At 36.7% G+C, this 27,025-nt stretch overlaps 5 protein-coding genes and 1 long non-coding RNA gene across 14 annotated transcripts; 4 read left to right on the forward strand and 2 right to left on the reverse strand.

The window, feature by feature from the left end:
- The first annotated feature begins 27 nt into the window (after positions 1-27).
- Positions 28-1,284, forward strand: LOC105687973 (40S ribosomal protein S13). The gene is made up of 3 exons (XM_012403956.3): positions 28-154; positions 519-646; positions 920-1,284. Exons 1-3 carry the CDS (start codon positions 132-134, stop codon positions 1,222-1,224), a joined length of 456 nt encoding a protein of 151 aa, XP_012259379.1. The 5' UTR covers positions 28-131; the 3' UTR covers positions 1,225-1,284.
- Positions 1,285-1,504: 220 nt separating this feature from the next.
- On the forward strand, positions 1,505-11,079 carry LOC105688144 (mediator of RNA polymerase II transcription subunit 12). 2 transcript variants are annotated; one of them, XM_048658591.1, is made up of 13 exons: positions 1,505-2,484; positions 2,658-3,316; positions 3,383-4,163; positions 4,265-4,587; positions 4,681-5,212; positions 5,304-5,900; positions 5,979-7,654; positions 7,728-8,108; positions 8,190-8,637; positions 8,784-9,070; positions 9,163-9,339; positions 9,619-9,850; positions 10,012-11,079. In XM_048658591.1, the coding sequence occupies exons 1-12, from the start codon at positions 1,941-1,943 to the stop codon at positions 9,847-9,849; spliced, it is 6,636 nt and encodes a 2,211-aa protein (XP_048514548.1). In that variant the 5' UTR covers positions 1,505-1,940; the 3' UTR covers position 9,850; positions 10,012-11,079. The 2 variants fall into 2 exon arrangements, with proteins under 2 accessions (XP_048514548.1, XP_012259647.2); XM_012404224.3 differs by having other exon boundaries at positions 1,506-2,484; positions 8,190-8,649.
- Positions 11,080-11,359: 280 nt separating this feature from the next.
- LOC105687996 (replication factor C subunit 4) lies at positions 11,360-13,461 on the reverse strand. Its single transcript, XM_012403985.3, has 6 exons — positions 13,144-13,461; positions 12,796-13,071; positions 11,982-12,375; positions 11,797-11,910; positions 11,618-11,701; positions 11,360-11,530 (listed from the first exon to the last, which is right to left on the reverse strand). Exons 1-6 carry the CDS (start codon positions 13,251-13,253, stop codon positions 11,438-11,440), a joined length of 1,071 nt encoding a protein of 356 aa, XP_012259408.1. The 5' UTR covers positions 13,254-13,461; the 3' UTR covers positions 11,360-11,437.
- Positions 13,462-13,625: 164 nt separating this feature from the next.
- On the forward strand, positions 13,626-17,037 carry LOC105687942 (ribonuclease H2 subunit B). Its single transcript, XM_012403921.3, has 5 exons — positions 13,626-13,951; positions 14,246-14,484; positions 14,575-14,860; positions 14,954-15,174; positions 15,245-17,037. Exons 1-5 carry the CDS (start codon positions 13,864-13,866, stop codon positions 15,338-15,340), a joined length of 930 nt encoding a protein of 309 aa, XP_012259344.1. The 5' UTR covers positions 13,626-13,863; the 3' UTR covers positions 15,341-17,037.
- On the reverse strand, positions 16,648-17,957 carry LOC125501795. Its single transcript, XR_007279456.1, has 2 exons — positions 17,430-17,957; positions 16,648-17,320 (listed from the first exon to the last, which is right to left on the reverse strand). It is a non-coding gene; the product is annotated as an uncharacterized LOC125501795 (long non-coding RNA).
- Positions 17,958-18,200: 243 nt separating this feature from the next.
- On the forward strand, positions 18,201-25,637 carry LOC105688039 (serine/threonine-protein kinase Pak). 8 transcript variants are annotated; one of them, XM_020853550.2, is made up of 11 exons: positions 18,201-18,761; positions 19,279-19,440; positions 20,156-20,363; positions 20,798-20,809; positions 21,426-21,594; positions 21,678-21,804; positions 21,908-22,025; positions 22,102-22,382; positions 22,443-22,938; positions 23,116-23,334; positions 23,427-25,637. In XM_020853550.2, the coding sequence occupies exons 2-11, from the start codon at positions 19,385-19,387 to the stop codon at positions 23,508-23,510; spliced, it is 1,770 nt and encodes a 589-aa protein (XP_020709209.1). In that variant the 5' UTR covers positions 18,201-18,761; positions 19,279-19,384; the 3' UTR covers positions 23,511-25,637. The 8 variants fall into 8 exon arrangements, with proteins under 8 accessions (XP_020709209.1, XP_020709208.1, XP_020709213.1 ...); XM_020853549.2 differs by having other exon boundaries at positions 19,322-19,440; XM_020853554.2 differs by having other exon boundaries at positions 18,206-18,761; positions 19,322-19,440; positions 20,168-20,363.
- Positions 25,638-27,025: the final 1,388 nt, after the last annotated feature.

Raw genomic sequence — 27,025 nt, forward strand, 5'->3', positions numbered from 1 at the left:
GGCTGCGCAAAATTGTCCAGGTATTCAATAGCTTGGTTTTTTCAGGGTGAACGTGGATCTACAGAAGTTGTAGTTCACAATCGAGTTTCTCGTTCACGCTTGTGTCTTTCATGTAAGAACAATCCGCCATCATGGGTCGTATGCACGCTCCCGGGTAAGGAACTACAGTTTTTGTCAAAAACTTTCACTCTGTAAATTCTGTTTTTCCTAAATTTTCTATCCCCCGTATTATTCTACGAATTTTGATACCCTGAACACCGAAAACACTACAGACGTGAATGCAAACTTCAAATGCTATTTACTCGCCATGTGTTCGTGTCGACACTAATGGCGTTATTAGCCGCATTCAGGATTGATATACTCATACATGAGAACTATTTGTCATCATGAGGTCCAAAATGTCACGACTGCGAGTAGCGGTCTGAATGGCAAACCAGGTGTACGCTCAACTTCCGAATTGCCTGGCTCTCATCGATGGCTAATCCACTTAGTCTTAATTGAAATCTTTGTGTTTTCAGAAAGGGTATTTCCCAGTCAGCGCTACCCTACAGACGCAGTGTTCCGACGTGGCTTAAACTCACGCCAGAAGATTGTAAAGAGCATATTTATAAGCTGGCCAAGAAAGGTCTGACACCTTCTCAAATAGGTGAGAATTGCTCCAATCACATATTAAGCTGGAATTGGAGAAATAATAATAATAATTTGAGTTTAGTTGTGCGCAAGCTACCAGCTGAGGTTCAACTCCATCTAGTTGTCCCCCTTCCTAGATGCTTGCTAAATCAATTATCAATGGCTTTTGAGATAATTCTGGGTTTATTTTACCATAATTGTTATAGGTAGCCACTGACAATTCCTCGATGAGTCTTTAATCAATCTTATGTACCTGCTCGACAATTAACTGATACAATTTTACATCCAGGTGTGATTCTCCGAGATTCTCATGGAGTGGCGCAAGTACGGTTTTTGACAGGTAACAAGATTCTTCGTATCCAGAAAGCGATGGGACTAGCACCTGACCTACCCGAAGACCTATACTACCTGATCAAAAAGGCCGTAGCCATCCGTAAGCATTTGGAGCGCAACCGCAAGGATAAAGACAGCAAGTTCCGCCTGATCTTAGTCGAATCAAGAATCCACAGGCTCGCTCGTTATTACAAAACCAAAAGCACACTTCCTCCAAATTGGAAGTACGAATCATCGACCGCGAGCGCTCTTGTTGCATAAGAAATATCCACTGAAATTATATTTACATCAATAAATTTTATCAAGGGATGTAAATTCAAACTATTTTAACGTGATTTCTATGCCTCTCCTATTCCAACATTTCTCTTTTTGGATCTATGGTTCGATTATGCCGTTAGTCAATTGTCTCTCAAAGACGTTCAAATTAGACGACATTCATTGTTTTATGTTTTTCTCCTGGCGAAGTAGTCCACTTTTGGTCGAAGTTCGACGAATGATCGACAGAATCCGCCATGGATCTCAGTGCATGGATCCGCCGCAAGTTGGTGAAAATGCCAAAATGGCGTTTAGGACAATTTTTCTAGAAGATGACAAGTTTGATGGAATTTTAAACATCAATTTTGTTTAAAAGGTGTTTCTCAACATGTACATATTAAACAGACAATGTTATCTATTATAATTTCTTCGTGAGTGAGAAAACTATACCAATAACTTTTATTTTTATACATATTTTTTAAAACTTCTGTTGTCATATTTTGAAGGTTATATTATGTTGCATTGATTTTTCATCCATAATTCTGTAAATACCTTTAAATCTAGGGTTTTATTATAGTTTTCTGAGATTTATTTATCCGTCCGATCACTGAGTGACTACGATCTTCGATAACAATTGTCTAAACGTCTTTGTAGGGAAGTTACAAACATTACTTTAACTTTTCATGATTCCTCCTAGTTTTTGATTTAATTTTTTGCCTACCATGATGGGTATATTGTATGAAAAACGGCCCTTAAAGAGGCCCAGACTTGGACCACCTGACGTCTATCCTCAGGAGCCAAAGCAAAAAGAAGACGAACTTACATCCGTTAATGTCAAACATGGCTTTGCAACAATGCCCCAGTTGTCTGATGAGTTTGGAACAGCTAGGCACTGCAATGTAACCGCAGCTAAGGTCGGAGCATATTTCAATAGTATACTTGCCAAAAAAGAGGAATTTGCAACAATGCCAGACACTGGGAGAAAAAGGCAACAGATAAATCCAAAGGACAACTTTTGGCCTGTCACTGCAAGAACGAAAAATGGCATAGAGGCTTGGTTCAAGGATCTATCTGGTTGTAAACCTTTATTAGCGTTGGCTAAGAAAGCGCCAAACTTTAATAAAAAGGAGGAGATTTTTATGATGCTATGCGAGTACCAGGTCCCGATGTTGAGAGCTGCCTGGTTCATAAAATTGAGTTCTGCTTATACCGTTGCTGTTTCTGAAGCTAAGATTAAGAAGAGGCAATTACCGGATCCAACTACTGGTGAGATAAACATGTAGTTTTTTTCAGTAATGGTCATCCAACTGTTCATGAGATTTAAAAATTTGTACAGCAAAAAAGACTAACAGAAACACATTTAAAATATTGCATCTGATTTGATAATTTATTCGTTAATGGTGAAAAATGTCTAGAAATAATGTTTATGCCCATTTCAGAATGGACGGGAACTTTGATAAAATTTTTAAAGGATCAATTGTCAAAATTGCAAGAATATTATCATGTTAATCACAGCTTAACCAATGGTACGAGCAATAGTAGCAACGGTAGTAATCCGAGTATTAATACTAACGTTAGTAGTTCAAACAATCAGCCAACAACTCCGAATCCAACTCCTGTAACAATATTGGGTAACACTATCAATGAAGACCACAAATTGGCTCTGAAACAATGGCATTACTGCATCCAATTAGCAAAATATATGTTTGAAGAAGGATTACTAGATCGACAAGAACTGCTGCAATGGATATTGGAATTGTTGGATAAAATGCGATCGGCCCCATCAGATGATGGCATTTTGAAGCTTTTATTGCCATTGGCATTGCAATACCTAGAAGAATTTGTCCAATCTGAATTATTAGCTAGAAAATTAGCCTATTTGTGCTGTCGAAAGATTGCACAAATGTGCAGTAACGTTGAGAACACTAGTAATCCGCAAAGCCCCATGGTCGTTGCCCCTGTCAAATCTGAAGTAAATGGGACTAAAGAAAACACAGTAGCTCCTGCTTCGGTAAATCCGTTAACGGTAACATTTAACGACTACATAAATTGTCCACATCACAGGGACATCATTCTTGGATTATCCGTTATAATACAGGTAATAATTCACCTGATATAGAACGAATGAATTTGAAATCGATTGTTTAACATCCATTATCAACAGGTCATTACGATCGAATGTCCAACAGCCTTAGTTTGGAATAGTGTTGGCGAGGGAAAATCTCCATCAGTTTTAAATGGTTCACCATTAGACCATTTGCTCTGTCCTCCTGCAGCCTTACCATGTCCTCCAGCAAGTTCTGTCAATCCTACCATGAAACAGATAAAATTGGCTCAAGAAAATATTCGAAGGCGATCTATAGCTGCGGAAGGACGTTGGTCTTGCGACAAATGGCAACAAAGCAGCGCTGGTATGACAACGACTAAAGTTTTGGCAGCTTTGGACGCTTTGGATCGCCATAGTTTTGACAGAATGGATGCTACGAACTCATTGGACACTTTATATGCAAAGATTTTTACCCCGACGCCAAAAGAGAACCCGAATGAAAGAGATACGAAAACCGAATACACTCCACAACAGGATGCTGCCATTGTAGAAATATTATGTGAGTGGGCTGTGAGTTGGGAGCGCTGGGGTGAACACAGAGCAATGGCTGTTGCTAAACTACTAGAAAAACGACAGAGCGAGGCAACCGGTGAAGCAAATGACAATGACGACAAAGACAGCGTTTGTAGCAATGGAACTCCACCAGGCTTACCGATTTTTCAGCCATTACTCATGAAATTTTTAGATACCGATGCCCCAATTTTAGACCACAACTCTGCTCACTCCAAGGCTCAATTCACTAACTTGGTACATTTATTCTCTGAGTTAATTCGACACGACGTATTTTCACATGATGCCTACATGTGTACTCTGATATCTCGTGGAGATCTCATTCAAGGTTGGTTTTGCGTTGCTATAAATTGCATTCGATACCTCTGTTATTTTTTTAACTCTGATAATTCGTAGAATTGTCCCAAATAACATACGCTATCTTTAAAGGGCCAGCTGCCAGCAAGCCAAGTACACCAAGCAATCGTGAACCAATCGACGAAGACAGTTTGTTTCCCGGTATTGATTTGAAACCAGCTAAACTGGAAGTACCAGATCATGGAAGAGCGATGGATTACGACGACAGTAAAATTGATGACGATTTGGATAAATTACTACAGCATATTAAGGAGGATCAACAGAATAGTATGGACGCTCCAGACAGTCCGAAAGAAGATGCGCTGGGTGGTCATAATGCTCATGATGGACTAGACTCGAAATCTCCGAGCCCTTGTAGACATTTACTCTACACTACGCATTTTCCATTGCCCCAGGTATTTTGGAACATCTAATTGTCTAGTCGGTGATCAATTCCCTTGACATAAACAAGCAATAATCTAAAAGTCTAATGATGTTATCTTTCATAGGATGAAACGTGCAGTCAACACGACTGTAATCAACGCCACGTTCTATTATACGGTGTAGGTCGCGTGCGAGACGAGGCTAGGCATGTTGTAAAAAAAATGACCAAAGAGATCTGTAAATTATTTGGTAAAAAATTTAGTATCGATGTGGCGGAAGGAGGTAAAGTGAAAAAACACTCCCGTAGTGAATTCAACTTTGAAGCTGTCACGCAAAAGTTTCAAAACTTGAGTTACTTTGATCAACATGTTGTGACGTGGCAGTGCGCGACTCAAGTTGTTGAAATGTTGAACACCTTTGCTTTGACTGGATCATCTTATTTGCCAGTCCAGGAACATGTCGCGTTTTTATTTGACTTAATGGAACTGGCCTTAAATATTTACGGACTCATTGACGTTTGTATTCAAATACTGAAAGAACTGCCGGAAATTGAGGCACAGTTGACTGCGAGGAATAGTCAGCTCATTAGAAGTTACACCACAAGTCTGAGTCTCTACGTAGTTGGAGTATTAAGGCGATATCATTGCTGTTTGTTACGTAAGGCTGATTTAGAATTCACAAAATTTATAGTTCTGATTGGAGACGTATGAGTTTTTTATCTAAAACTCTTTGTACTATTTTATTACAGTTACTCCGGAGCAGACTACTGCGGTGTTTGATCTGCTCTGCAAAGTGGTAAAACATGTTTCAAACCCGAGTGACTGTAGCTCTGCAGAACGTTGCGTTTTGGCGCATCTTTATGATTTATATTCAAGTTGTTCATTGCTAAAAACAAAACCACACGGTGTGGAAGCTTTCAGCAACGCATATCCTAAAATAAGAACTGCATTGTACAGTGCGCTACAACCGACTCCTTCAAACCACGTTTACAATTCTCAGTTCATGATCGATGTCTTTAGTAGTCCACGTCGTGGAGGAAAAATTGAACCGCAGTGGTCCAGGCAGTTGAACGAAACTCCAGCAAATCGATATAGCTTTGTATGCAATGCAGTTATTGTCGCTGTCAGCGGTGATACTGACAATGATAAACTGAACGACGTTGCGATAACTTGCGCTGAGTTGACAGCCTGCTGTAACGCTTTGAGTGCGGAATGGCTGGGTGTTCTAATGGCATTATGTTGCTCATCTAATAGTTCATCATTTTATATAGATGTATTGAATCAAGTTGATGTTCAAAATTTGAATGTACGTAACTCCCTAGCTGTTTTCACATCAATCCTAATAGGTAAGTACTCTCCTATTATTTTTCATCATAGACCGTGCGATAACCTACCACAATCATCGTCTAATTTTTTGATTCCAGCGCGACATTGCTTTTCCTTAGAAGATTTCGTCGTTCACATTGCTTTGCCATCTCTCGTCAAAGCTTGTAACGAAGGCCGAGGAGATGCGGACATGGAGGCAGAAGCAGGTGCTTTACTGACTTGCCACCTGCTCTTGCAACTTTTCAAAACCGTGGAGTGCCCGCAGCCAGCATTATATTCCGTCAGCACCAGCCCACATCCGATACCTAGTGGAAATCTTAGACGTTATAGCATAAAACTCAGCTGTGACAGACACCTCCTAGCCGCTGCGCACAACAATATCAGAGTTGGACCTGTTTTGGCAGTTTTGAAAGCAATACTTGTAGTTGGTGATGCCACGGCTGGCAAACTGCCACCAAAAAAACCAGACATTCCAATGGCACACTCTAACAAAGCGGGACCAGCTAGTGTTGGTGGTGGAGAGAGAGAATCGATCAGTCATATATTAGGGACTAGTGATATTTTAGGAGGAGGCGACGACTTGGGTTTGGATCTTGGACTATCTTCGAGCAACGTTAACATGGATATTGAGAATGTCAAGGGCCTTTCTGCCTTTGCGCAGCATGTATTACGACAGATATGCAGTCAGGAATGGGTTCTGGAAAGGTGTCTACAAAATCCAGAAGAACTTTGTCACCCAGACATGCTCTTAGATAACATGTTGACTCCTCGTCAAGCTCAGAGATTGTTGCACATGATTTGTTACCCAGATACGCTCATAGATACATTTCTTGATCAAAAAACGCACATTACTAACATATTGGAAAACCTAGAACAATGGAGTCTCCGAATGTCTTGGCTGGACCTCCAACTCATGTACAAACAATATCCTCCAGCCTCCAACGATTTGTCCCAATGGCTGGACACAGTGGCAAAAGCTGCGATCGATGTCTTCCAATTAAATACTATTTCTGGTAAACCAGATAAAAAATCTGGTTCCATATGGTTGGTCGCACCTTTGGTATCAAAGTTACCGAGCGCTGTTCAAGGGCGCGTCCTAAAAGTGGCTGGTCAAGTTTTAGAATCTGGAAATTGGTCAAAAGCCAGTAGAGAAAAAGGCAAATCAAAATCACCGTCGTTATTCAATCATCAGCCATTTTTGTCATTGGTGTTGACGTGCTTGAAGGGACAAGATGATCAGAGGGAGGGGCTTCTTACTTCGCTGCATTCTCAGTTGACCCAATTTCTGAACATGAGTAAAGAGGAAAAGAATATCGGTCTAGAAGATCCAAAAACGAGGGAAGTTTTGCAGGACGCCCTACAACTGAGATTCAGTTTAGTAGGAGGAGTTTTTGATACCATTCAAAGAAATACAACCGTTACAACAGACTGGGCTATACTACTGGTACAATTAATTAGCTATGGCGTTATAGACCTTAACAATAATTCAGAATTGTTCACCACAGTGATAGATATGTTAGCCACTTTAATACATTCCACTTTGGTCTCGGATTCTCAATCTGAAAAAGATGAAAACAAAAAGCATTATCAGAATCTCATGAAGAAACTTAAAAAGGAACTGGGAGACCGAAATTCACAAAGTATTCAATTTGTTAGGCAGCTGTTACCGCTGCCCAAATTAACGATGGAAGTAATCGCTTGCGAACCTGTTGGCTGTCTGACAGATACTAAAGGAAACAAGATCGCTGGATTTGACAGTATTGATAAAAAACAGGTAAACTTCGTAATTTCAATTTCATATTTTTTAATGCATCTGCAGCTTTTCATGAATTTCTATTGTATAACAGGGCCTCCAGGTATGCGATTCTCAGAGAGTTTCGGCTTGGGAACTATTAGAAGGTCATAAAAATCCAGCACCTCTGTCATGGGCTTGGTTTCGAGCAGTGAAAATGGAACGCAAACCATTAACGTATCAAGCAGCTCAGAAACTTTTGCGATATCATACTCATAGCGCAATCAAGCCTCCTAGTCATTACTTGGATGCGCCTCCATTACCCCCTGAAGATTTAGAACCGGATAAAAAAGAAACAGAACCTGGTAAGGCTGATACGCCAATGAGCGTCGAGTCGCCTGGAAGAACAGGTAAGGGAAAAGCTATGAAAGCCAAAAGATCACGGAAAACCAAAGGAGCTCCAGCTCCAGCAGCACCAATACCCCAGCAAATGCAAGTAAGTAGAAATACTCAAAGTTGATGTTGAAGAAGTCTTTGGTATTGATGAAAAGTTTAAACAAGTTATTCTTGTTCGCAGCAACAAGGTCCTCCACAAATGCAACAGATACCATATGGGCAACAAGCTCAAGTTGCACAACAGCAGGGTATGTTCCCAGGACAACCGCAGCAGCCGCAACAGCAGTGGTATCCAAATCAGCCAGGGCCTACACCGCAACAACAATACGGATATGGGCAACAAATTCCACCAGCTCAAGTTGGCGGCCCGCGTTACGAACGCCCGGGAATGAACAATCAGTCAAAGCAAGCACTTTCGAATATGCTGCGGCTTAGGTTACCCTCGAATCAATTTATGGGTGCCCAACAACAGCCCGGTGCTCCTCCTGGAGCTGGACCAGCCGCATTCCAGGGTATGCAGAGGCAGCAGTTCATCAGACAGCAATTGCGAACACAACATGGCGGTCCCGGAATCAGCCCGCAGCAAACTATGTTCCCGCCACAACAGCAGCAGCAGGGGATGTATGCCAGTATGCAACAGGGTGATTTATGACTACTTTACTATTTCTTGACTGCATTACATTGATCATATTGATTGTTCGGTAAATCTGGTATGAACTTGTTATATTAAATTAGTTTTGACCTTATCTTAAATGTTGAAAATAAAATATTTCAGGAATGAACCAAAACTACGCAGGTTATGGCGGCCAGCATGTGCTACCTCAGCAACAACAGCAATTATTACAACAACAACAACAACAACAACAACAGCAACAGCAGCAACAACAGCAGCAACAGCAGCAACAACAGCAGCAACAGCAGCAGCAACAACAGGGTATGATGACTCAGCAACAAAATATGATGTTCCAAAATCAACAGCAGATGATCGGTGCCCCAAGAGGACAGGAATATATGCAGCAACAGAGAATGCAACCTGGAGCCGCAAGAGCTCCGTATTTGCAGGTGAGAAATGTCAGAGTTTATACACCTCGCACTTTATACGGATTGCAAAAGTTTCCATCGTACTCAAATTTGCTTTTTTGCGTGTCTCGTAGGCGCCTAATGTTACAATGAACATTCCGATGGGCGGAGGAGTTCAAAACCAACCAGCCCCTCCATACCGACAAGCTGGAGGGAAACCTGGAGCGGTTGGTGTTGCTGGAGTTGGAGCTGGCGGTGTTGGTGTTGGTGTCGGTGTTGGATTACAGCAACAAAACCAACAGTTCCAGCAGGTAGGGAATCAGTGAATCTGTGGTTTTTTTTTCACTTCGTTAGTGTAATTATGAATTCGGATGAATTTGAGTCATTGCGAATGATGCCAATGGGTATGGGGAATTCAAGGAAAATAGTTTCTTGAACTCTATTGCTTTTTCTACATCACATAGTAGTGGTGAAAGGCATAATTCTATCCTCACGTCAGATCGAACGTCTAACAATACGGTGTACAATAAGTTCGCAAATGTCGACATTTCGACTTGCTAAAATTAACGTTACTCTAAACTGGCCAACAGCAAACAATAAATCAACAACGGATACGACAAATGCTGGTTATGCAGCAGCAACAACAGCAACAACAACAGCAACAACAACAACAACAACAGCAGCAGCAACAACAACAACAGCAGCAGCAGCAAGGTGGAGGTGGTGGACAACAACCTACCCCTCAACTAGTAGCGCATCTACAACGACATTTGAATCAACCACCCCAACATCCTTACCAACATCAGCCACCTCCTTATTAAGGTAAGAAAACCTTTATTGTTCCTTGAACCTATGATTCAAAAAAAATTTTGCTGAAAGAAGCTATTCGAATTCTCAATATTCTAAGTAGATATATATATATTTTTCTTTATTATCACTATACTACAGATTTGAATACAAACCTACCTAACTTTATCTTTTAGGAAAAGTTTAATTCAAAGAGCCAGAAGAGTAGATTCTAGTTAATATAGATGAGTAAATGTTAGCGAATCAATTGTACTTAGTCTAAGTTATCAGCTGTCACTGTAGTGGTCTGCGGGGACCATCAGTGACACTTATAGTCTCAGGAGTGGTAAAAAGATTATGGACCAATATTAAACTAAATAAATTTGTAATCTGCAAAATTTATTTATAACAACGCATGTACAAATTTTGATGCCCAAAAAGAAAGACGACGAAAAATTAAAAAAAATTTGTGCAGGTCAATCGTCATCGCTAGAAGAGAAAAAAAACATATGTATTCTCCATCAAATTTTTAGAATCATACAAACTTGTATATACTTAGTGTAAAATTGGTGGAAATGAATTATACACATATTCGAAAGTAGACCGAAATTTGTCTAGATCTATATCTGCAATCATACAGATAAAAATTCAGCAAATCGTAACAGTAATGGATCGAAAAATCCATGTACGAGAAAAAAAGATATAAATACATAAATATGTATATTGTAGTTATATGTTATCACTGCCTTTTAAAAGTAAGTTATTAAATTATTGCAAACCAAAATTGTATGCTCATTCATCATCTCATACCCATTAAAATATTTGTCATCACGTCTCGCACAGTTATTCGATTTTTTGTTATTGTTTCAATGCAGCAGTTGAAAAAATTGCATCAATGACAATGACCTGATGAATTAGTATACTAAATAAGGCCGCATTTTCTACATCTATTTAAAGATAGCAAACGAAACGAAAAAAAAAATATCATTCAGAATAAAAATGATGAATGATGACATAAAAAGTCCGTTGTGTAAATGAAAACTGCGCAGAAATCGATATGATAGATAATTAGAAAATCATGTATTTATATTTAAATCCATGGATAAAATGATCAAATTCCCTGCTGAGTATACATATAATTCAACATCAGTATTAATGCACCTGTAAACCTAGTTTAGTAGTAGTAATTGATCGGAGGATTTTCGACGGTTATTTTATCTGTACTTTTTTCTTTTTAAGAAATATAATGATCATATTGTTAACAAGTATTTGTAACTGGTATTGTTGCGATGAGAGTGTTTGAAAAAGAAATCGACAAAACAACATTCAATTACATTATAGGTATGATGATATTATCCGAAAGAAAAATATAGCAAGATGATATTTCCCCCCCCCCCCCCCCCCCCTGGAAATAATGCCAGTAAAAAAGAATTCGCTGTAAGATTTATAGGGTTATGAAAGACATACAAAAAAAACCTAATCAACATCACATCAATGTGGAATAAATTTTTTTGTAAACCCAAACTGAAGAACAGTAATGATATATTTTTTGTTTTATTATTATCTTGTTTTTATTAGAAAAATTTTTGTGTACAAAACTTATTTCGTAAATAATATTGTATTTCAATCAAGTTCGTACGCCTTCATTATGCCACAACAAAGATCGAGCAGTTGCATGTATTCGCTACCACCTTCCAATAATCGATAACTGCAATCCTGTTGAGAAAAGACGATAGGAACTAAATTAGTTGTAGATTCCATTTCAGGGTGTCTAAATTTAATTTCATTAGAAGAAATACTAACCGCGAGTTTTTCTCCAATCAATGTCTTTTGTTTGTCAGAGAGTTCGGAGGAATAAACTATTCTTACATTTAATTGCTCAATAACCTAGAATATACATGGATTCAACTATAAATGAAAATCTGATGTTCCACGAAATGTTAGGATATAACAGCAAGAATTTATAGACTGGGGTAAATCACCTGTGAAACTGCGTAGGCCTCCATCATATAATTATCGATAAAAGTTTCCACTTGAGAATAATCTTTAGATTTACACTTGTCAAGCATCTCATCCAACCATTTATCGGGGATCACCTAAAACAAAATAGACTCTTGATATACAATGAATAACGACATATTTAAAATTTATAGAAATTAATGCTTACCCCTGTCACTTCCAAGACATCGTCCTCTGTGATCTCAATGCCTTTGCCCTTCAGCCTTGTGACTGATTGTAGACATGTAATAGCTCGTCTCATATCACCTCCTGATGCCTCGACAACTTTGGTTAAAGCACTTGTATCAGCCTTCAAATCCTCCTCTTTACAAATAAGTTCCAGCCGCTCGATGATTTTTTCTTCACCCAATGGTTTAAATCTGAATTTAGTACATCTCGAGGTCAATGGTTCTATAATTCTAGAGACATAATTGCAGATCAGGCAGAATCGAGTGCTGCGAGATTCACGTTCCATGGTTCGTCTCAATGCAGCTTGAGCCGCATTTGTCATACTGTCTGCTTCATCCAGAATTATGATCTTATATGGGGGGCATGGCTTACCACTGCAAATGAGATATACTATTGAAAATTTTATCATCACTTTCTAAAGCAGTTATCTAACTTATTTGACGAGCATAATATTGCTTCAGAGTAGAGCTGTTATCTTGTAAAACGTTAGATAGGCATGAAATTCATAGAAGTTGATGTTTGGGATATTATTAGATGTATGCTTCTCATTGCTTGAATGGTAATACTTGACATATTCAAGCTACTCGTCAAGCTTTATTAATGTCCAGTTGCTAATAAGCGGTGCTATATTTTCATAACAACTCTTGAGATCAACTGGAAACATCATTTCTATAGAATATATCAAATGCCATCTTGAATCGTTCCTCAAACCTTTTACTAAATCATCATTAGCAATACTTGGAGAAGCTATTGCTGAGAATAATTAACAATGATGTTGCAAAAGCAAGACTTACTCAGGTCTAGTGGCACTGGCAGTTAGCTGCGCAAATGTTTTCACCTTTTCTCTGATGACTTGAATGCCACGTTCGTCAGAGGCATTTAACTCAAGTATTCTTTCTTTGTACATGTCTCCAAACAACTGTCTTGCAGCTGCTAATATTGTGCTAGTTTTTCCTGTTCCAGGTGGTCCGTAGAATAAAAGATTTGGAAAATCTCCTCCCAGTAAACATTGCTGCAGGACCTTGACTACCTCACCTTGTTCCACGACCTCCTCCACAGTCTTGGGTCTGCTGTGATTAAAGAAAAATTGGATCACAAGAAATCTTCTCATTAGGGGGTGATCTTTCTCAAAATGCACCAACTATTTTTCAACCCATGGTGGCGAAGGACCTTTATGCCTATCTGATGAGGTTGAACTAGAAGCTTTCTTGTCAGTTGCTCCCAACTTTCCTGTTTTCAGAAACGCCTGCATGGTTATCAAAATTTAAATAAAATGAAATCGTACAAGGGACCGGTACGTTTATTGCAGAGTATAGCGAAACAGGAAACTGGCTAGAACACAAAAACCCGCCAAAACTTGTGACCGGCTTCACCAGGGTGCCGTATAACGAATTCAGAAAAGGTTCAACTATGTTTATTTATCTCTTTTTACTTTCTTTTCCTTAATTTTTTATGATTTACTGGTGGCAGCACTGATATATAATTATATATCAGTGGGAGGCGGTCTCCGACAGAGGACGCATGATTTTATTTAGCTATACCTCTAGATCTGCGACTGCGTCTACCATCTACGTCGGTATCGCGTTATGGAATATACATGCATATGTGATATGTATGTATATAATTTATAGGGATGCCGAGAGAGATGTGAATGTTTGGTTTTATACCATAATACGGTCGCCTGCAGTTCATAGCTGGAAATGCTGTTGCCAAACCTGCGGCTGCGGACAGCCCGACGGCCGGGTAGTTATTAAAAATGGCCGACTACTTCTAAATTTTATTGGTTCACATCTCCGTCGGTGCATTATTTTAAAGGTGGCATTGATTTGCAATTTAAATAATAATCGACATTGTCAAATAACATGCCTCGTGTTAAAGCATCGCCGAAGAAATGCGTCAAAACGTCGAACTCTCATCCAGCAGCCAACACTTGGGTGTTTCTCATGAAAGGTAAATAAAAAAAACTTAACACTTATTTCAAGCAAATTTTCGTCACTTTTTTCATTCTCACAAAATCCTCACTCCGGATGACTCTGGGTGAACTTTTCTTTTCATTAAAGTTTTTCTAATAAACAGATCAATACTTCAATTGATATTAAAATGACAGGAGAGATTCAATAAAACAAAGATATCGTTCCACTATCATTCATACCTTGATATTATAGCATTATAAAGTGAAAATTCCCACAATATTGTTTTTTCTCTTTTAATTCACTGTTTTTCTAATAGATTTTCATTTTACAGGCGATGGTTTGGAAACCACAGATGGCAGTTCGCCGGATGTTGTGAAACTCAGACATCCTGCTTCTAATCAACCAGCTATGTTCGTATTTAGTCCTGGCGACACTACCGTGCAAGAAGTTTTAACTTTTGATGAGAATAAAAGGTCATGGTTCATAGATGACAACGTTAAATCTGACGGAAAGATGCATTTATCAACTCCCATTGATCCTATATTCCTGGTTTTACCATATTTAAGAAAAGTGCGTATCATCAGTTTAATTCGAATGGTGAAAATCTTCTACTCTACGATGATTGTATACTACATATTGCTGCAATTCCTTTTTTTCTAGTCACAGCAAGTAATGCCCTTGGACCAAATTCTTCGTGACGAAGATTATCCAGGAACATCTCGCCTGGCGCGATGTCAAAATTTAAAACTTTCGCTAATCGCTGATCGCAAGGGTGACGAAGAATTACAAGCTTTCAAGTTTAATGAAGATAAAACAATGGTTTGGCTTCAAAAAAAAGTTGGTCGAGTTGCTGAAATATTGAGACAGAAGGGTGTTCACGTTTCGCAAGGAGCTGTCAGTGCTACTTACGTCAAAAGTAGCAAACACGAAGCAGGTTCCGAGATTGGTAGGAATTTCATCAAATTTTATATTCCAATGCCAAATAAATATATGGTCATTTTTTAAAACCGTTGCATCCATTGTTGGTTTATATTTCCAGAATATCTTAAATATGCTCATGGAATAGTATCCGAGTACCTGGCTGAGGACTTGTCAAAAAAATTGGCTCAATATTTGAGTTTACCAGATGACACGGAAAGCAAAAAACGAAAGTTAAACAGTCCAAAGGAAGGCAGCGAGGAAAAAAAAATTAAAAAAGATATATCCGAAACAGAGTCTATCCCAAGAAATGGAGCTTTAGACTTGACAAAACCTGAGAAGGTACGCATCTGATTTAAATGAATTCAGAATAATGTTGAACTATTTCTAAGTATGTTCTTCAATCTTATAGCCCCATAAACCTCTGGCACTATCGAAGAAAGAGATGTCCAGACAAAAGGCGGCAGCTGGTTCAAAGAATATTTCAAGCTTCTTTAAAAAGAAATGAGTTTGGTGAGCCAATCAATCAATGAATCAATCAATCAATCAATCGCCCAGTCGGTTTTCCAAATTTGTAAGAGCACCCTAAAAATATTCTGATAAGTCTCTGCGTTCCTATCTGTGTTAAACTTTAGACATGAATGAGCAAGGGCCTGAACTAAAATTGAAGTTCAAGTAATCTAATTATATATTGTTGAACAAATACCCCAGAGAGGAAAACCCAACGCAATTGTTAATCTAGTAGTGTGTAATTAATTATTATTGCCACTATTCATTCATAATTAGTAGTATCATTTGACCTCCATTGTTAACAGTCATTCGATATTCGCGTCATTTTAAAGTTGCTCAAAATATTTCAACGAAAATTTATTAAATTATTATTTTCACTTATTTTTATTTTTATTATTATTTTTATTATTATTATTGTTGTTATTATTATTGTTATTATTATATCAAAACGCGTAAGTAAGATTTATATTTCGTCACACATTATAAAACAATCGGAATGAAAAAAAAGATCAAAGGCTTGGGAAATATTCATACAAAGAAAGAGATACAGTAACCGAAAAGTGAACTCTTGAAATTTTTGAAAACATTTATCCTGTACTGTTAAAGTGTTTAACTTGCACTTAGAATACGTTAGGCATAAAACTAGTATTACGCATGTTAGGCAATAAGGAGCTAACAAGCGACACTTAATTTTCAGGTTTCTCTAATGTTGGGAAAAAAACCCTGGTGTCTTTCCATCGCATGAATCTTTTTATATCTGATTTACCAATTTCGGTTGGTTAGCTCCTTCTTGTTTACCACAATATTCTTTATTTTGAAAAGACTGTCCGGTATAAAAGCAATATCATTTTTTAATAAGCCATGGTTTAAAAAAAAAAGAAAACAACAATGTCTAAAAAACATATTACTTTCTCGCTAATTATAATTTTCAAAACCAAAGTTGCAAAAGTCATGTTAGTGATTATTAACAAGTTTTCAGCAATCTAGAATACAACATAATTTACGATTAACGCTTAGATCGATTTAAAAGCCTAAACGTATTAGACGCAAAGAGAATCTAAATGTAAATCGAAATTCAGTGTTAGACTTTTGCCACTTTAGATTGACGAGTGATTAAATTTCATAATTTACGTTCCTACCGTCTGTTTATTCAGTAAACGATTCGAGTTTTTTTATCCGTACCTTCAAGTCAGTTTGTCAGATATTTTGTCTGAATGTTTAGACCTCGAAGATAAGTGTAATGCTGTTTTCGACTGCACCATTATTTTTATGTAAATAGAAACCTCCTAAATAATTTCAAAACACTACAGCGACATTTTTTTATTATTATTATTATTATTGATAACGAATCGGTTACATTGACGTCGTACGGATATAGATTGAATTGTACAATATACAAATATTTTATTTCTTATTTTACATATTGCGTCCAATCGACTTCCGAGTTTTTTCTGATTCTAATTGAAGAACTATTTTGTATTTGTCGTACTTAATAATTAATGTTACTCTAGTTTACTATTAGTTTAGAGCTGTCGATTTTGATAGTTCTATGAAAAATTTTCGAATTATGTATGGTGTGAGTGGAAAAAGAGTGCGTGAGAGAAGATACGTTTAAGTATTTGTTTTTGTCCTGTCTGTACGATGAAATATTATGTCAATATTGTAGGTGTAATATAATATACATTGAGAAATCAACTAATTTGCATCACCCTTATATTCTTTAAAACAATTTATCTGCCAATTTATTTTCTTACAGATATCCGACTAACACATCCCATTATAAAGTAAAGTTTCAAGTCACTTCTTCTTCTTCATTGCTAGAGAACATTTGATTTTTTAGTCCAACAAATATTTCGTAATTGTGATCAACATACATTCAAATGGCGGCTCTGCATCTTTGACATTTCTAAATTTAGCATTACAAAGGTCAAGAAAGTCCGGTGCAGGAGCATGAATAACTGTCTAGTCTGGGCTGAACCTGGAATTTTGTGAGTGACATTTATTCCCATGCATTGTCTTAAACGGTTCGATATTACAGTTACACTACTTATGGTTCATTATACATAAGAGTAGTGCAAATTACAAACCTCAAGCGATGAAATATGACAGCATCAAGGAGGTGGTAAGGGACAGTGTGATTTTCGTAAAATAATTTCTTCGGAAATGGTGGCTTTCCTCAAAGTCCAAGTGATAGAATCCAAGGCATGTAAAAATATGCTTTTCAGAAGACCTGGTAAAAGTGAAAGCTGAGCCTTTTGTACTCGATCAAATCATGTTTGCTGCCATGAGACTCTGATGGGCTCACTAGCTGATCATTTTCTCCCATCTCCGCTTGTTGGAACGTACTTTGGGCCAGCATTTATTTTGAAAGATTCCAGTCGACAAACTGGAAATTTGGTCACAGTTACCACGACTGTCGAAGTTATAACCTGTGATGATTATATCGTTCATTTTTTCATCCCATCATCTCTTTGTCTGCATCTCTGCTGTTTCAACTTCTCGTTCTTTCACTGTACCACCTTGTCACCCTCAATCTGTTATGACACGCTAATAGCTCATTGCCTTGCATTTCATTCAGAGATCTTTCTCTTTCTCTTCCACTTTCTTTTTCTTATTATTTCTTTTAGACTTGCTCATTTTTCAAAAACTTTATTTTCAAATTACTTAAACACCATGTAAAATTGTCGACCGACATAACAGTAGGATGGCAGTAGATCTTTTAAATATTTGCAAAGAGCAAATGCCAAAGCAAGTGAATGGAAACGACCTCTTTCGGAGCCACATTGCCGTTCATCGAAATAATCTTTTGATTGTTACCGCTAGTTGGGGGTAGTTCGGGGTTCTGGAGCTGCGCGAATGCGTGTGGTCTGTGGCGATGGCGGGCGGTGATTCAGGCCCTTATCTGCGGTGAAATATTTTTTCAAAAAATCAGTAATCCCAATAAAATGAAGTGTCGTTGATCCCAAGGAGGCATACGGGGGCGCGTCTAGTGCCGGTACACCAATATCCATGATAAATAAAACCGAGGATACCTTAAATACACGGGAAAAGCTTATCCTGTATTATTTTTTATCGCGGGGTGGCTATTGCTAGATCGTCGCTCGTCGTGCGTGAATCACGCTTTGGGGTCTCTCCGGATGGCCAATATCCGTCCTCGCACTTATTACACCCGAAATATCAGCCGTTTCATCTGACGAATTTTCCCAGTTCCCTCCCACAGATTAACGCCAGAACATATTCGTGCAAGCCTCCTACTTGGCCAATATTGCTCCATCTGTAAACCGCTGTCTTTTGAAAGCTCCGCTCGGGGGGGAATGTTCCTAAACACCGTTCTGTCACAACCACAACGAAAGTAGTGGGCATGCTTGTTTCACTGAACTAGACACTTCACACTCTGGTCAACCTCAAGATAATAAATGGTAAAATCACAGTTCTATAGTGACACTGCATGTCTCGTTACTCTGATCAAACAACCAACAATATCAACTCGAAATAACGTCATTTTTTCAGTGTCCAGTTGATATATTTTTGGTGAATAAGTCTTTGGAAAATGTCTTCGTTACAATGCGTATGTCCATTGTATATCTTGTCATTTTTGTCCTTGCTTGTTGAATGTAATCGTTCATTGCTCTCTGGTTTAGGCACCAGTAAATAAATAGAAAACTTTGACCAGCTGTGTCATCGGTCTTGTCGGCAACAACAATCAAGTGTAATTTTAGCTGTTGTCGGATATGTACTTGTCATTTGTCATGTTTGTCAAAGTATATAGATTCGTTTGGTTCAGATGGTTCAAACGAACAAAACTAACGCTAATTATTTTCTGAACATTACACATTACCACTTAGAATTTCAAATTATCACATTTGAATGAGTGTGGTCAGTCAGCAACTGGCCATAAGATTGAATAATTGTCGAGATGTTCATCATTCCATATAGCATTCACATCACGATTATCATTAATGATTCTACATTCTATCAGTGAGTGATTGAGGACTAAAAACGGAGGAAAGATCAGAAACAACCGAAGACTACGAGTACCATCATGTCTGATGAAGAAGACAAACCTCCAGCACCACCGGTTCGCCTCACTTCGAACAGGTATAATACAGAATCTTTCAGATATCGAAATGTCTTTCTCCTACTTGGTAAAAGACATTATATTGGCCCAAAATTGTATGACTCATTCCTAATTTATTATTGTCCCCCAAATTAATATCGTATCAACTTGTCATGGATAGAATGAAACCATGGATGAATGGAGTCCATAAATATCAAAATGTCAATATATTCGTAAACTAGTATATTAGCTGCAATATGGATGGATGTAGATTCTCTTTTTGCGATAGCTTGAGGCCCTTGCCCTCTAAAAATAAAGGTACGAACACTAAAGTAGTGTCTGCTAAAAATAAAAACCCTACATACAGAAACTACACACCATCATTACTCAAAGAATGAAATCATTGAAAATATTTTCTACTAGTACCAGTCTTGAAAATGATACAGGTACTCGTGTTATCAAGAATTAGCTCAGCAGGTGTAACTAGATTATATGAACGTTATGTAAAACTTGATATCTTCAACGTCATATTCCACATTATCCCAAGGATTGTTTTAATCATGCTTCAGATATCTATAAATTCATATTCAAGGGCACGTCCAAATTTTCTTCCATAAGATATAGTCCAAAAGTATCTCCTGATGAGAAACAATATGTTGTACGGGCTTTAATATTTTCTGTCATGTATCTGACCTTGGATATGAAATGATGTTTATTTCAGACTTATTCAATGCGGACTGATTTTCTTCACTTAAGACTTGATTACAGAGGTGAATCTACGCCAAATCTACCAGTGGACATGCGACCTCTGCCAAAAGAGCCAGATTCAGATGAACGTAAGAAAAAGACCTTAAAGGGCAAAATGAAGGTTAAGGATGGAAAAGACAAACCAAATATTAGTTATCCAACTAATTTTGAACACACGGTTCACGTTGGGTTCGATGCAGTTACGGGAGAATTCACGGTAAGAACTGAAGATGTCTCATATAACTATTACGGTTGAAAATGCACTCGCTTGTCGCTTTGCTGTTGTTTTATCGGCATGGAACATCCAAATATAATATTATACGTTCAGTAGACACTAGTTGCTGCTCTAGAAAAATTACAATCAATCATTCAAAAGTTTATTAAACATGTTATCGACACATTTTATTAATAGATTATTCGGCTGCCGCTGGGTTTTCCTGAATATTTCTAATGTTAAGCTACGGGTTATTAGCATTTGATGTATTTGGATCTCCCTTACCAATTGAACAATTTACAATTTGTAATCACATTGTTCAATTATTAATGAACACTGTGGGGTTGTAATGATTAACGTTAATTGGTATGGTGCTTCTTACGTTTATTATTTTTTCACAAGATCAAGAGACTAACTTGAACACATATTTTTTCAAGCTGCCATTGAAAGTAAGTAAATCAATATGACCACAGTGTTAGTCTGTCCTTTAATTTATTTAAAATCCATTATGTCTCGTTTTACTGTTTTGATTTTGTTGCAGTCGGTCAGACTCAAATTTCAATTTACCCCAAAACACATAGCCTAGCAGCTTCTTGTAGAGTCCTCGCACACAATCCTAAAGCTTTAGTCACTGTTGCATAAAATTTGTTATTTTGAAAACGCTTTCAATTTTCAAGGGTCAATTACCGCAGAGATTGTTATAAATTAAAGCATACTTGGCTATTCTGATCAGGAATAATCAGGAATCTAAAATATATTTTGGCTCTGTCCATGATTTATCCAAAGTTCTGAATCAAGTGTAATTCTGTTGCTATGAAATTTAATAAACTAGTTTCTGCTCTCTCCTATTCGTTGCAGTCGAGTATGTGGAGAACTTATTACAGATTCAGAATAAATAACTTTGTTCAACTATCCAACTTGGTGTGTATCAATTTGTAGTATGTGATCCAGGTGATTTGGGAGGTGTGAGTTTAACTTAGCATTCAAAGCATTGTTGACACGTCTAATCGTAGTTATATCTAAATAATTATCAAGTCATGATATAATCTGTCATTTATTACACAGGGAATGCCAGAAGCATGGGCGAGGCTCCTGATGTCCAGCAATATAAGCAAGCAGGAACAGAAGAAAAACCCCCAGGCGGTTTTGGACGTTCTGAATTGGTATGACAACAGTAGCAAAGAGGCGAAAGGGTCAAAATATATGACAACAACCAAAATGGTTGGGGTTGTCGGTAAGTTTAAATAACAAGGTGATACGTACGTCTATCGTGCAATCAAATTATCATTTGAAATGATATTTTAACATTTGGCATAGCGCCGATCGAACGGGCCAGCAGTCCACGAAGTATGGGTATGGGAACTGGTATCAGTATGGGGACGGTTCGTGGTCAGGCCATGTCTCAAGTATCTGGAAGTTCTCATTCACAACATTCGCTAAGCAGGTATAAATTCCTGAATTCGATTATTTGCTTCCAAAAGTCGGACCGCATTGCTCAAATTCAAAGAATGAATAGTCTCCATAAAAAAAACATTTCCACTATTCAGGGTAAGTAGTAGCAGTCCAAGCAGTACACCCACGGATGCTTGTGCAACCAGTTCTGAGCAAGAAGATGAACCACCTCCACCGCCAATTACTGCTAGACCTGAACGTACCAAGTCTATCGTGAGTGTGAAATCAATGTCTGACAAAAAATGGTAGGACTCTTGTGATGCTTTCTTTTATTGTTTATGTTGTGTAGTATACAAAACCAATTGAAGAAGAGCCACCTCTGCCTATCCCCACGTCATTGGGATCGCCACAACGAAATGGGACGCAGCAACAGCAACCATCTCAGCTTGATAGAAATAAAAATCAAGCTACGCCTACTTCTGCTACTACAGATCAATCGAGACCTACTCAGAGTGATAAAGCTAGAAAGAAGAAAATGTCGGATGACGAGATACTGGAGAAACTCAGAACCATTGTCAGTGTCGGTGATCCAAATAGAAAATATACAAAAATGGAGAAAATCGGGCAAGGGTAAGAATATCATTTATTCAGTTCAATTTAGGCTTATAGCTAATTTGAAATTGTTCACAGAGCTTCGGGAACGGTGTACACTGCGATTGAAACGTCAACGGGTATGGAGGTAGCGATAAAGCAAATGAACCTTTCTCAACAGCCTAAGAAAGAGTTGATAATAAACGAGATCCTCGTAATGCGGGAGAACAAACATGCGAACGTCGTTAATTACCTAGACAGTTACCTAGTCGGTGAAGAATTGTGGGTAGTTATGGAATATTTACCTGGTGGCAGTTTAACTGATGTTGTAACAGAGACATGTATGGACGAGGGTCAGATAGCTGCCGTTTGTAGAGAAGTGCTTCAAGCTTTGGAATTTCTTCATTGCAATCAAGTGATACACAGGGACATTAAGTCCGACAATATTTTACTCGGATTAGATGGAGGGGTAAAACTTACAGATTTTGGATTCTGTGCTCAAATATCACCCGAACAGAGTAAAAGGACCACAATGGTGGGCACTCCTTATTGGATGGCCCCTGAAGTTGTCACTCGTAAACAATATGGGCCTAAGGTGATTATGATAATTTCACACGATTTTCCCTTCAGTCCAAGAAAACTTGAATATTCTCTTGCAGTATTGAAAATTGTTTATTTTGCCAATCTGCATTCTTCTTTCTCCGTTTTTATCTCGTTTCGATTGCTGTATCGAATTGATTTTATAAAATCTAAGAGAATAAATAAATTTCAGGTGGATATTTGGTCTTTGGGTATAATGGCTATTGAAATGATAGAGGGTGAACCTCCTTATTTGAATGAAAATCCTTTGAGAGCATTATACTTAATAGCAACTAACGGAAAGCCAGAAATTAAGGAGAAAGAGAAACTTTCTGGCATATTCCAAGACTTCCTGGATCAATGTCTGGAGGTTGAAGTAGAAAAACGTTCCTCTGCCTCGGAGCTTTTGAAGGTTTGTTCGATGTATTATTTTCTCCATATTCCAAAGATTTCAACTACGTGTGACCAATGCCCATAACTCTGAACGTGTCGTTTTCTCTACAGCACCCTTTTTTGAAGTTGGCGAGGCCACTCGCATCTTTAACACCGTTAATTATGGCAGCGAAAGAAGCAGCTAAAGGTCACTGAGTGAATGATAAGTGAAAGTGTTACGACTGGACATTCGAAAACTAATTAATCTAGGGATGAAACGGCCTCAGCGGAAAGAGAATTTTAATCACCCTCCCAAAACGGTAACGGCACAATAATTCAATAATATATTAATAATTAATAAATTACTTATATAGCTAGATAGAAGTTATTTGATACCGCACAGTATCGAGTATTGATTTGGATTTGTCAAAATATTCCAATTCTAAAACTCAAGTTCAGTCAACTTTAAAACCAGATCCAAACATAGCAAAAAATTTTTTTAAAAAAGGCGTGCAAGTAGTGTAACATCTTTGATATAAAAATTATTTAAATCGCTCGGAAGATGGTAGTGAAAAAGCCAAGCTACCAGCACGTTTCATAATGATGTAATCGTTGATTTATTTTTGTCCGAACACTGAAATTTTACTTGTCATGAATTCAAAACGTCCAGCTTCAACAGCGATAAAAGTTAAGCTGGTTAATTACAGGTAACACACCTTGTCATAGCAAGGCTAAATCTATTAACGCTATTAAAAAATAAAGAATGAAAGAAAAAGGAAAGTTAAACTCGGTTATTTTGTAACGATATAACATATAAAGTTTGGAACTAGTATTATTATTCAGTTGTAGAAGTTGAAGCTAAACTAGCTAGGGAAACACATTACTCGTAGTAAACCTTACTGATATTTGTAAGCAAACGTAAAAATTAATTTAGTCTACATACAAAATAAACGATGAATAGTAAACAAAAAACAAAAAATGCGTATGTTACAACTATATTACTATTCGGTAAAATGAAGAAAAATGTAGCAACTAAAGTAAAACAAGAGAGAAAAAGAAAATTATTAAGAATAAGGAACAAATGGTCTTTGCGTTGGACTTATATTTTTCAAGCGAGGTGAACGAAATTGAATGAGTCGTAATAGTGTTTTCTTGATTTTTACAATCTTGACGATCCATACAATAGTGTCCTATGTCAGCAGCCTTCACGTTGTATTTATTTTATTTTACTTTTTTTGTTATCTTAATTTGTTAGCATTCATTTATTATGTTCTAAAATATCCTGATGCAGCGGTGAAAGTATTCATATGTACGTATATAGATTAGAGAAGTTTTTTTCCTCCCAAGATTATCGGAATGCTTATTATTGAATCTTTGGCATTTATGCATATACCAGATAATGCAATCAATTAATTTTATGCTTGAAAAATGATTAAAAAAAAAGAAAACACATAAATTAAAATTCATTAATTCAGGACATTTGGTGAAATATTACAGCTCTGTAACGATGTTGTATTCGCATTAACACAATCAAGGCACGTTAGAACATAATTTTATAACTTGATACATTTTCACTACCTTTTTCCATTGAAAGCTGTGAAAGTTTGCGCCAAAGATGTCATTTTCCTTTTTCGATCTAAGTTTGGTGAATAATAATTTTAATAGAAAATACACGAGCAGCTAGCCTAACATCGGGCACCTTGTTTTCGATCAACTATCCCTACCATACGATTAGTCCTAACGTGCCTTGTAATTGAAGAAAATCGACCAGACGAAAAGAAAATACCAAAATTTTACTGAAGCAGTTCGAAAGTAGAAAAAAAAAATTAAGAGAAGAAAAAAAATACATTTTTTGACACTAAAAAGTGCCTGTCATGTCGAGTCTAGAGACACATACCTAATATGAGAAATATCTGTGCAGAGTTTCTTAGCCATCTTTGAATCATTGTACCAATTGATATAAAAACAGTGGTTTAAAAATGTCAGAAATAAAAAATGCATAGAGTCGCTGATAATGATCTAGGACAAGGTTTCTGCATGAGTATATTAATTATAATTTAGTATAAGTACAGTATGCTTGTCTATATTGTCGAAAAAAGCAAACAAAAAGAAAAACAAATAGAGAAAAACAAAAAACATTAATCATACAGGAAACCTTGATATTTAGTTTAGAATGTCTAGTTTTACATAGGGTCGTGTAATTGGAGAAAAACAAAAAAAGAAAAACAAAAAAAAAACTTATGAATTATTTCACTTTGTATCGTGTAACGTAAAGTAAAAAAAAAAGTGGAAAACAATTATGTGGGAGTGTGAGATAACAGTTATCGAGAATAATAATAACAATAACAATAATAATAATAATAATTAATGATTTAATTGACATAACTATATTGCATACAAAACGAAACAAAAGTAGAAGGAAAAAAAATAAAAAATAATAATAACAAATAAAATAAAATAATAAACTTATATTATCACGTAAAGGAAACGAAAAAAAATTATGAAAAACATGTATTTAAAGAATTATAATTTTTTTTTTTTGTCTAGGATCATTCATATTAAAAAAGCCTGATTAGTTTTTTATGATTATCATTAGCGTCTAATTATATAAAACATATTTGAACAATTGAAAAAGCTCATTTTACATCAGGCTCGAGATTTAGTTCAATTTAGAGTTGACTTGAATCATTGATCCTTATTCCGTGTTTGATAAATGAAACTCTATGAGATTTGATGGAATATTATTCAATTTACAGATTTCAAACTATATACATACAAGATATATATAATTAAATCAATTACACATGCATTTTCTGATGGATAAACGTAAAGTTGATTAGGGGGAAAAGAACAGTACCTTTCATTTGCAACTCTAAATTATTCGAAAACTTGAAGCACCGCTAGAAACAAACATAGCAAAGAAATAATAATGCACACTAGTATTAGCGCCGCTATAAGTATGGGAGTTGAGAAGTGTACTATGACACATAAAAAAAGAAGTCGCAGCACTTTAGGCTGTAAAGAAGTTCCAAGTTTTTAGAAGTATCTTCAAAATTTGATAGCGAATAAAGAAAGCATTATACATTGTTAAAAATTTGGGAAAAAATGATAAAATTGCTCTAACGAGCTTCTTCTGGCAGGCTATTATTTCTCTGCTTAATCGTGATAAGTGTGTGAAAAAATAAAGGTTGCATACCAAAAGATTTTTCTAAAAATTTTTGATTTTCACACTTATTCATACTACTCATTTCAACGGAGTATTCTATTGACATCCCTGAGAAAAAAAAAACACATAACCATTTGCAATTTTATTCAGCCAATTTAACCGGAAATACAGTTATTATTAGTACTATTACTATAATTGATATAATGAAGAGTTTCGAAAAGGCTCAGTTTCTCATAAAATTTAAGAATTCTTTCAATCTATAATTGGAATTTATAAACCGAAAACCGATAATGAATTGTTGTAAAGATGATAATAATAATGATACAATAATAATAATAATAATTTCATTTTTGCGCGTATATATACATATTATATTGTAACTTTTTTCAGTTTATTTTCAAACGTTATATGATATAAGAACACATTTTATAAGAAACTAAACAAAAAAAAAAGAAAAAAAAAATCAAAATCATTGTTGCATTTGTTTGTAAATCATCATCCCATCCCTAGATTTTATTGTCAATCACGTAAATAATTAGTCGTCAGGCAGTTATTGAGTTGGAAT

Source organism: Athalia rosae, chromosome 7 (genome assembly GCF_917208135.1).
Source record: "Athalia rosae chromosome 7, iyAthRosa1.1, whole genome shotgun sequence".
NCBI lineage: Eukaryota > Metazoa > Arthropoda > Insecta > Hymenoptera > Athaliidae > Athalia > Athalia rosae.

What these genes read in the sequence shown, in the direction of transcription:
- LOC105687973 (XM_012403956.3), top strand. Translation starts at nt 132, where the DNA reads ATGGGTCGTATGCACGCTCCCGG. An exon ending in GGTCGTATGCACGCTCCCGG is followed by an intron (nt 155 to 518) that starts GTAAGGAACTAC and finishes TTGTGTTTTCAG; the next exon opens with AAAGGGTATTTCCCAGTCAG. An exon ending in TCTGACACCTTCTCAAATAG is followed by an intron (nt 647 to 919) that starts GTGAGAATTGCT and finishes TTTTACATCCAG; the next exon opens with GTGTGATTCTCCGAGATTCT.
- LOC105688144 (XM_012404224.3), top strand. Translation starts at nt 1,941, where the DNA reads ATGATGGGTATATTGTATGAAAAACGGCCCTTAAAGAGGCCCAGACTT. An exon ending in ATTACCGGATCCAACTACTG is followed by an intron (nt 2,485 to 2,657) that starts GTGAGATAAACA and finishes TGCCCATTTCAG; the next exon opens with AATGGACGGGAACTTTGATA. An exon ending in CAAGAGCTCCGTATTTGCAG is followed by an intron (nt 9,071 to 9,162) that starts GTGAGAAATGTC and finishes CGTGTCTCGTAG; the next exon opens with GCGCCTAATGTTACAATGAA.
- LOC105687996 (XM_012403985.3), bottom strand. Translation starts at nt 13,253, where the DNA reads ATGCAGGCGTTTCTGAAAACAGGAAAGTTGGGAGCAACTGACAAGAAA. An exon ending in AGGCCTACGCAGTTTCACAG is followed by an intron (nt 11,702 to 11,796) that starts GTGATTTACCCC and finishes TGTATATTCTAG; the next exon opens with GTTATTGAGCAATTAAATGT. An exon ending in TGATTGGAGAAAAACTCGCG is followed by an intron (nt 11,531 to 11,617) that starts GTTAGTATTTCT and finishes TTTTCTCAACAG; the next exon opens with GATTGCAGTTATCGATTATT.
- LOC105687942 (XM_012403921.3), top strand. Translation starts at nt 13,864, where the DNA reads ATGCCTCGTGTTAAAGCATCGCCGAAGAAATGCGTCAAAACGTCGAAC. An exon ending in TTGGGTGTTTCTCATGAAAG is followed by an intron (nt 13,952 to 14,245) that starts GTAAATAAAAAA and finishes TTCATTTTACAG; the next exon opens with GCGATGGTTTGGAAACCACA. An exon ending in ACTTGACAAAACCTGAGAAG is followed by an intron (nt 15,175 to 15,244) that starts GTACGCATCTGA and finishes TCAATCTTATAG; the next exon opens with CCCCATAAACCTCTGGCACT.
- LOC105688039 (XM_020853550.2), top strand. Translation starts at nt 19,385, where the DNA reads ATGTCTGATGAAGAAGACAAACCTCCAGCACCACCGGTTCGCCTCACT. An exon ending in GTTCGCCTCACTTCGAACAG is followed by an intron (nt 19,441 to 20,155) that starts GTATAATACAGA and finishes TCTTCACTTAAG; the next exon opens with ACTTGATTACAGAGGTGAAT. An exon ending in ATGGAGAAAATCGGGCAAGG is followed by an intron (nt 22,383 to 22,442) that starts GTAAGAATATCA and finishes AATTGTTCACAG; the next exon opens with AGCTTCGGGAACGGTGTACA.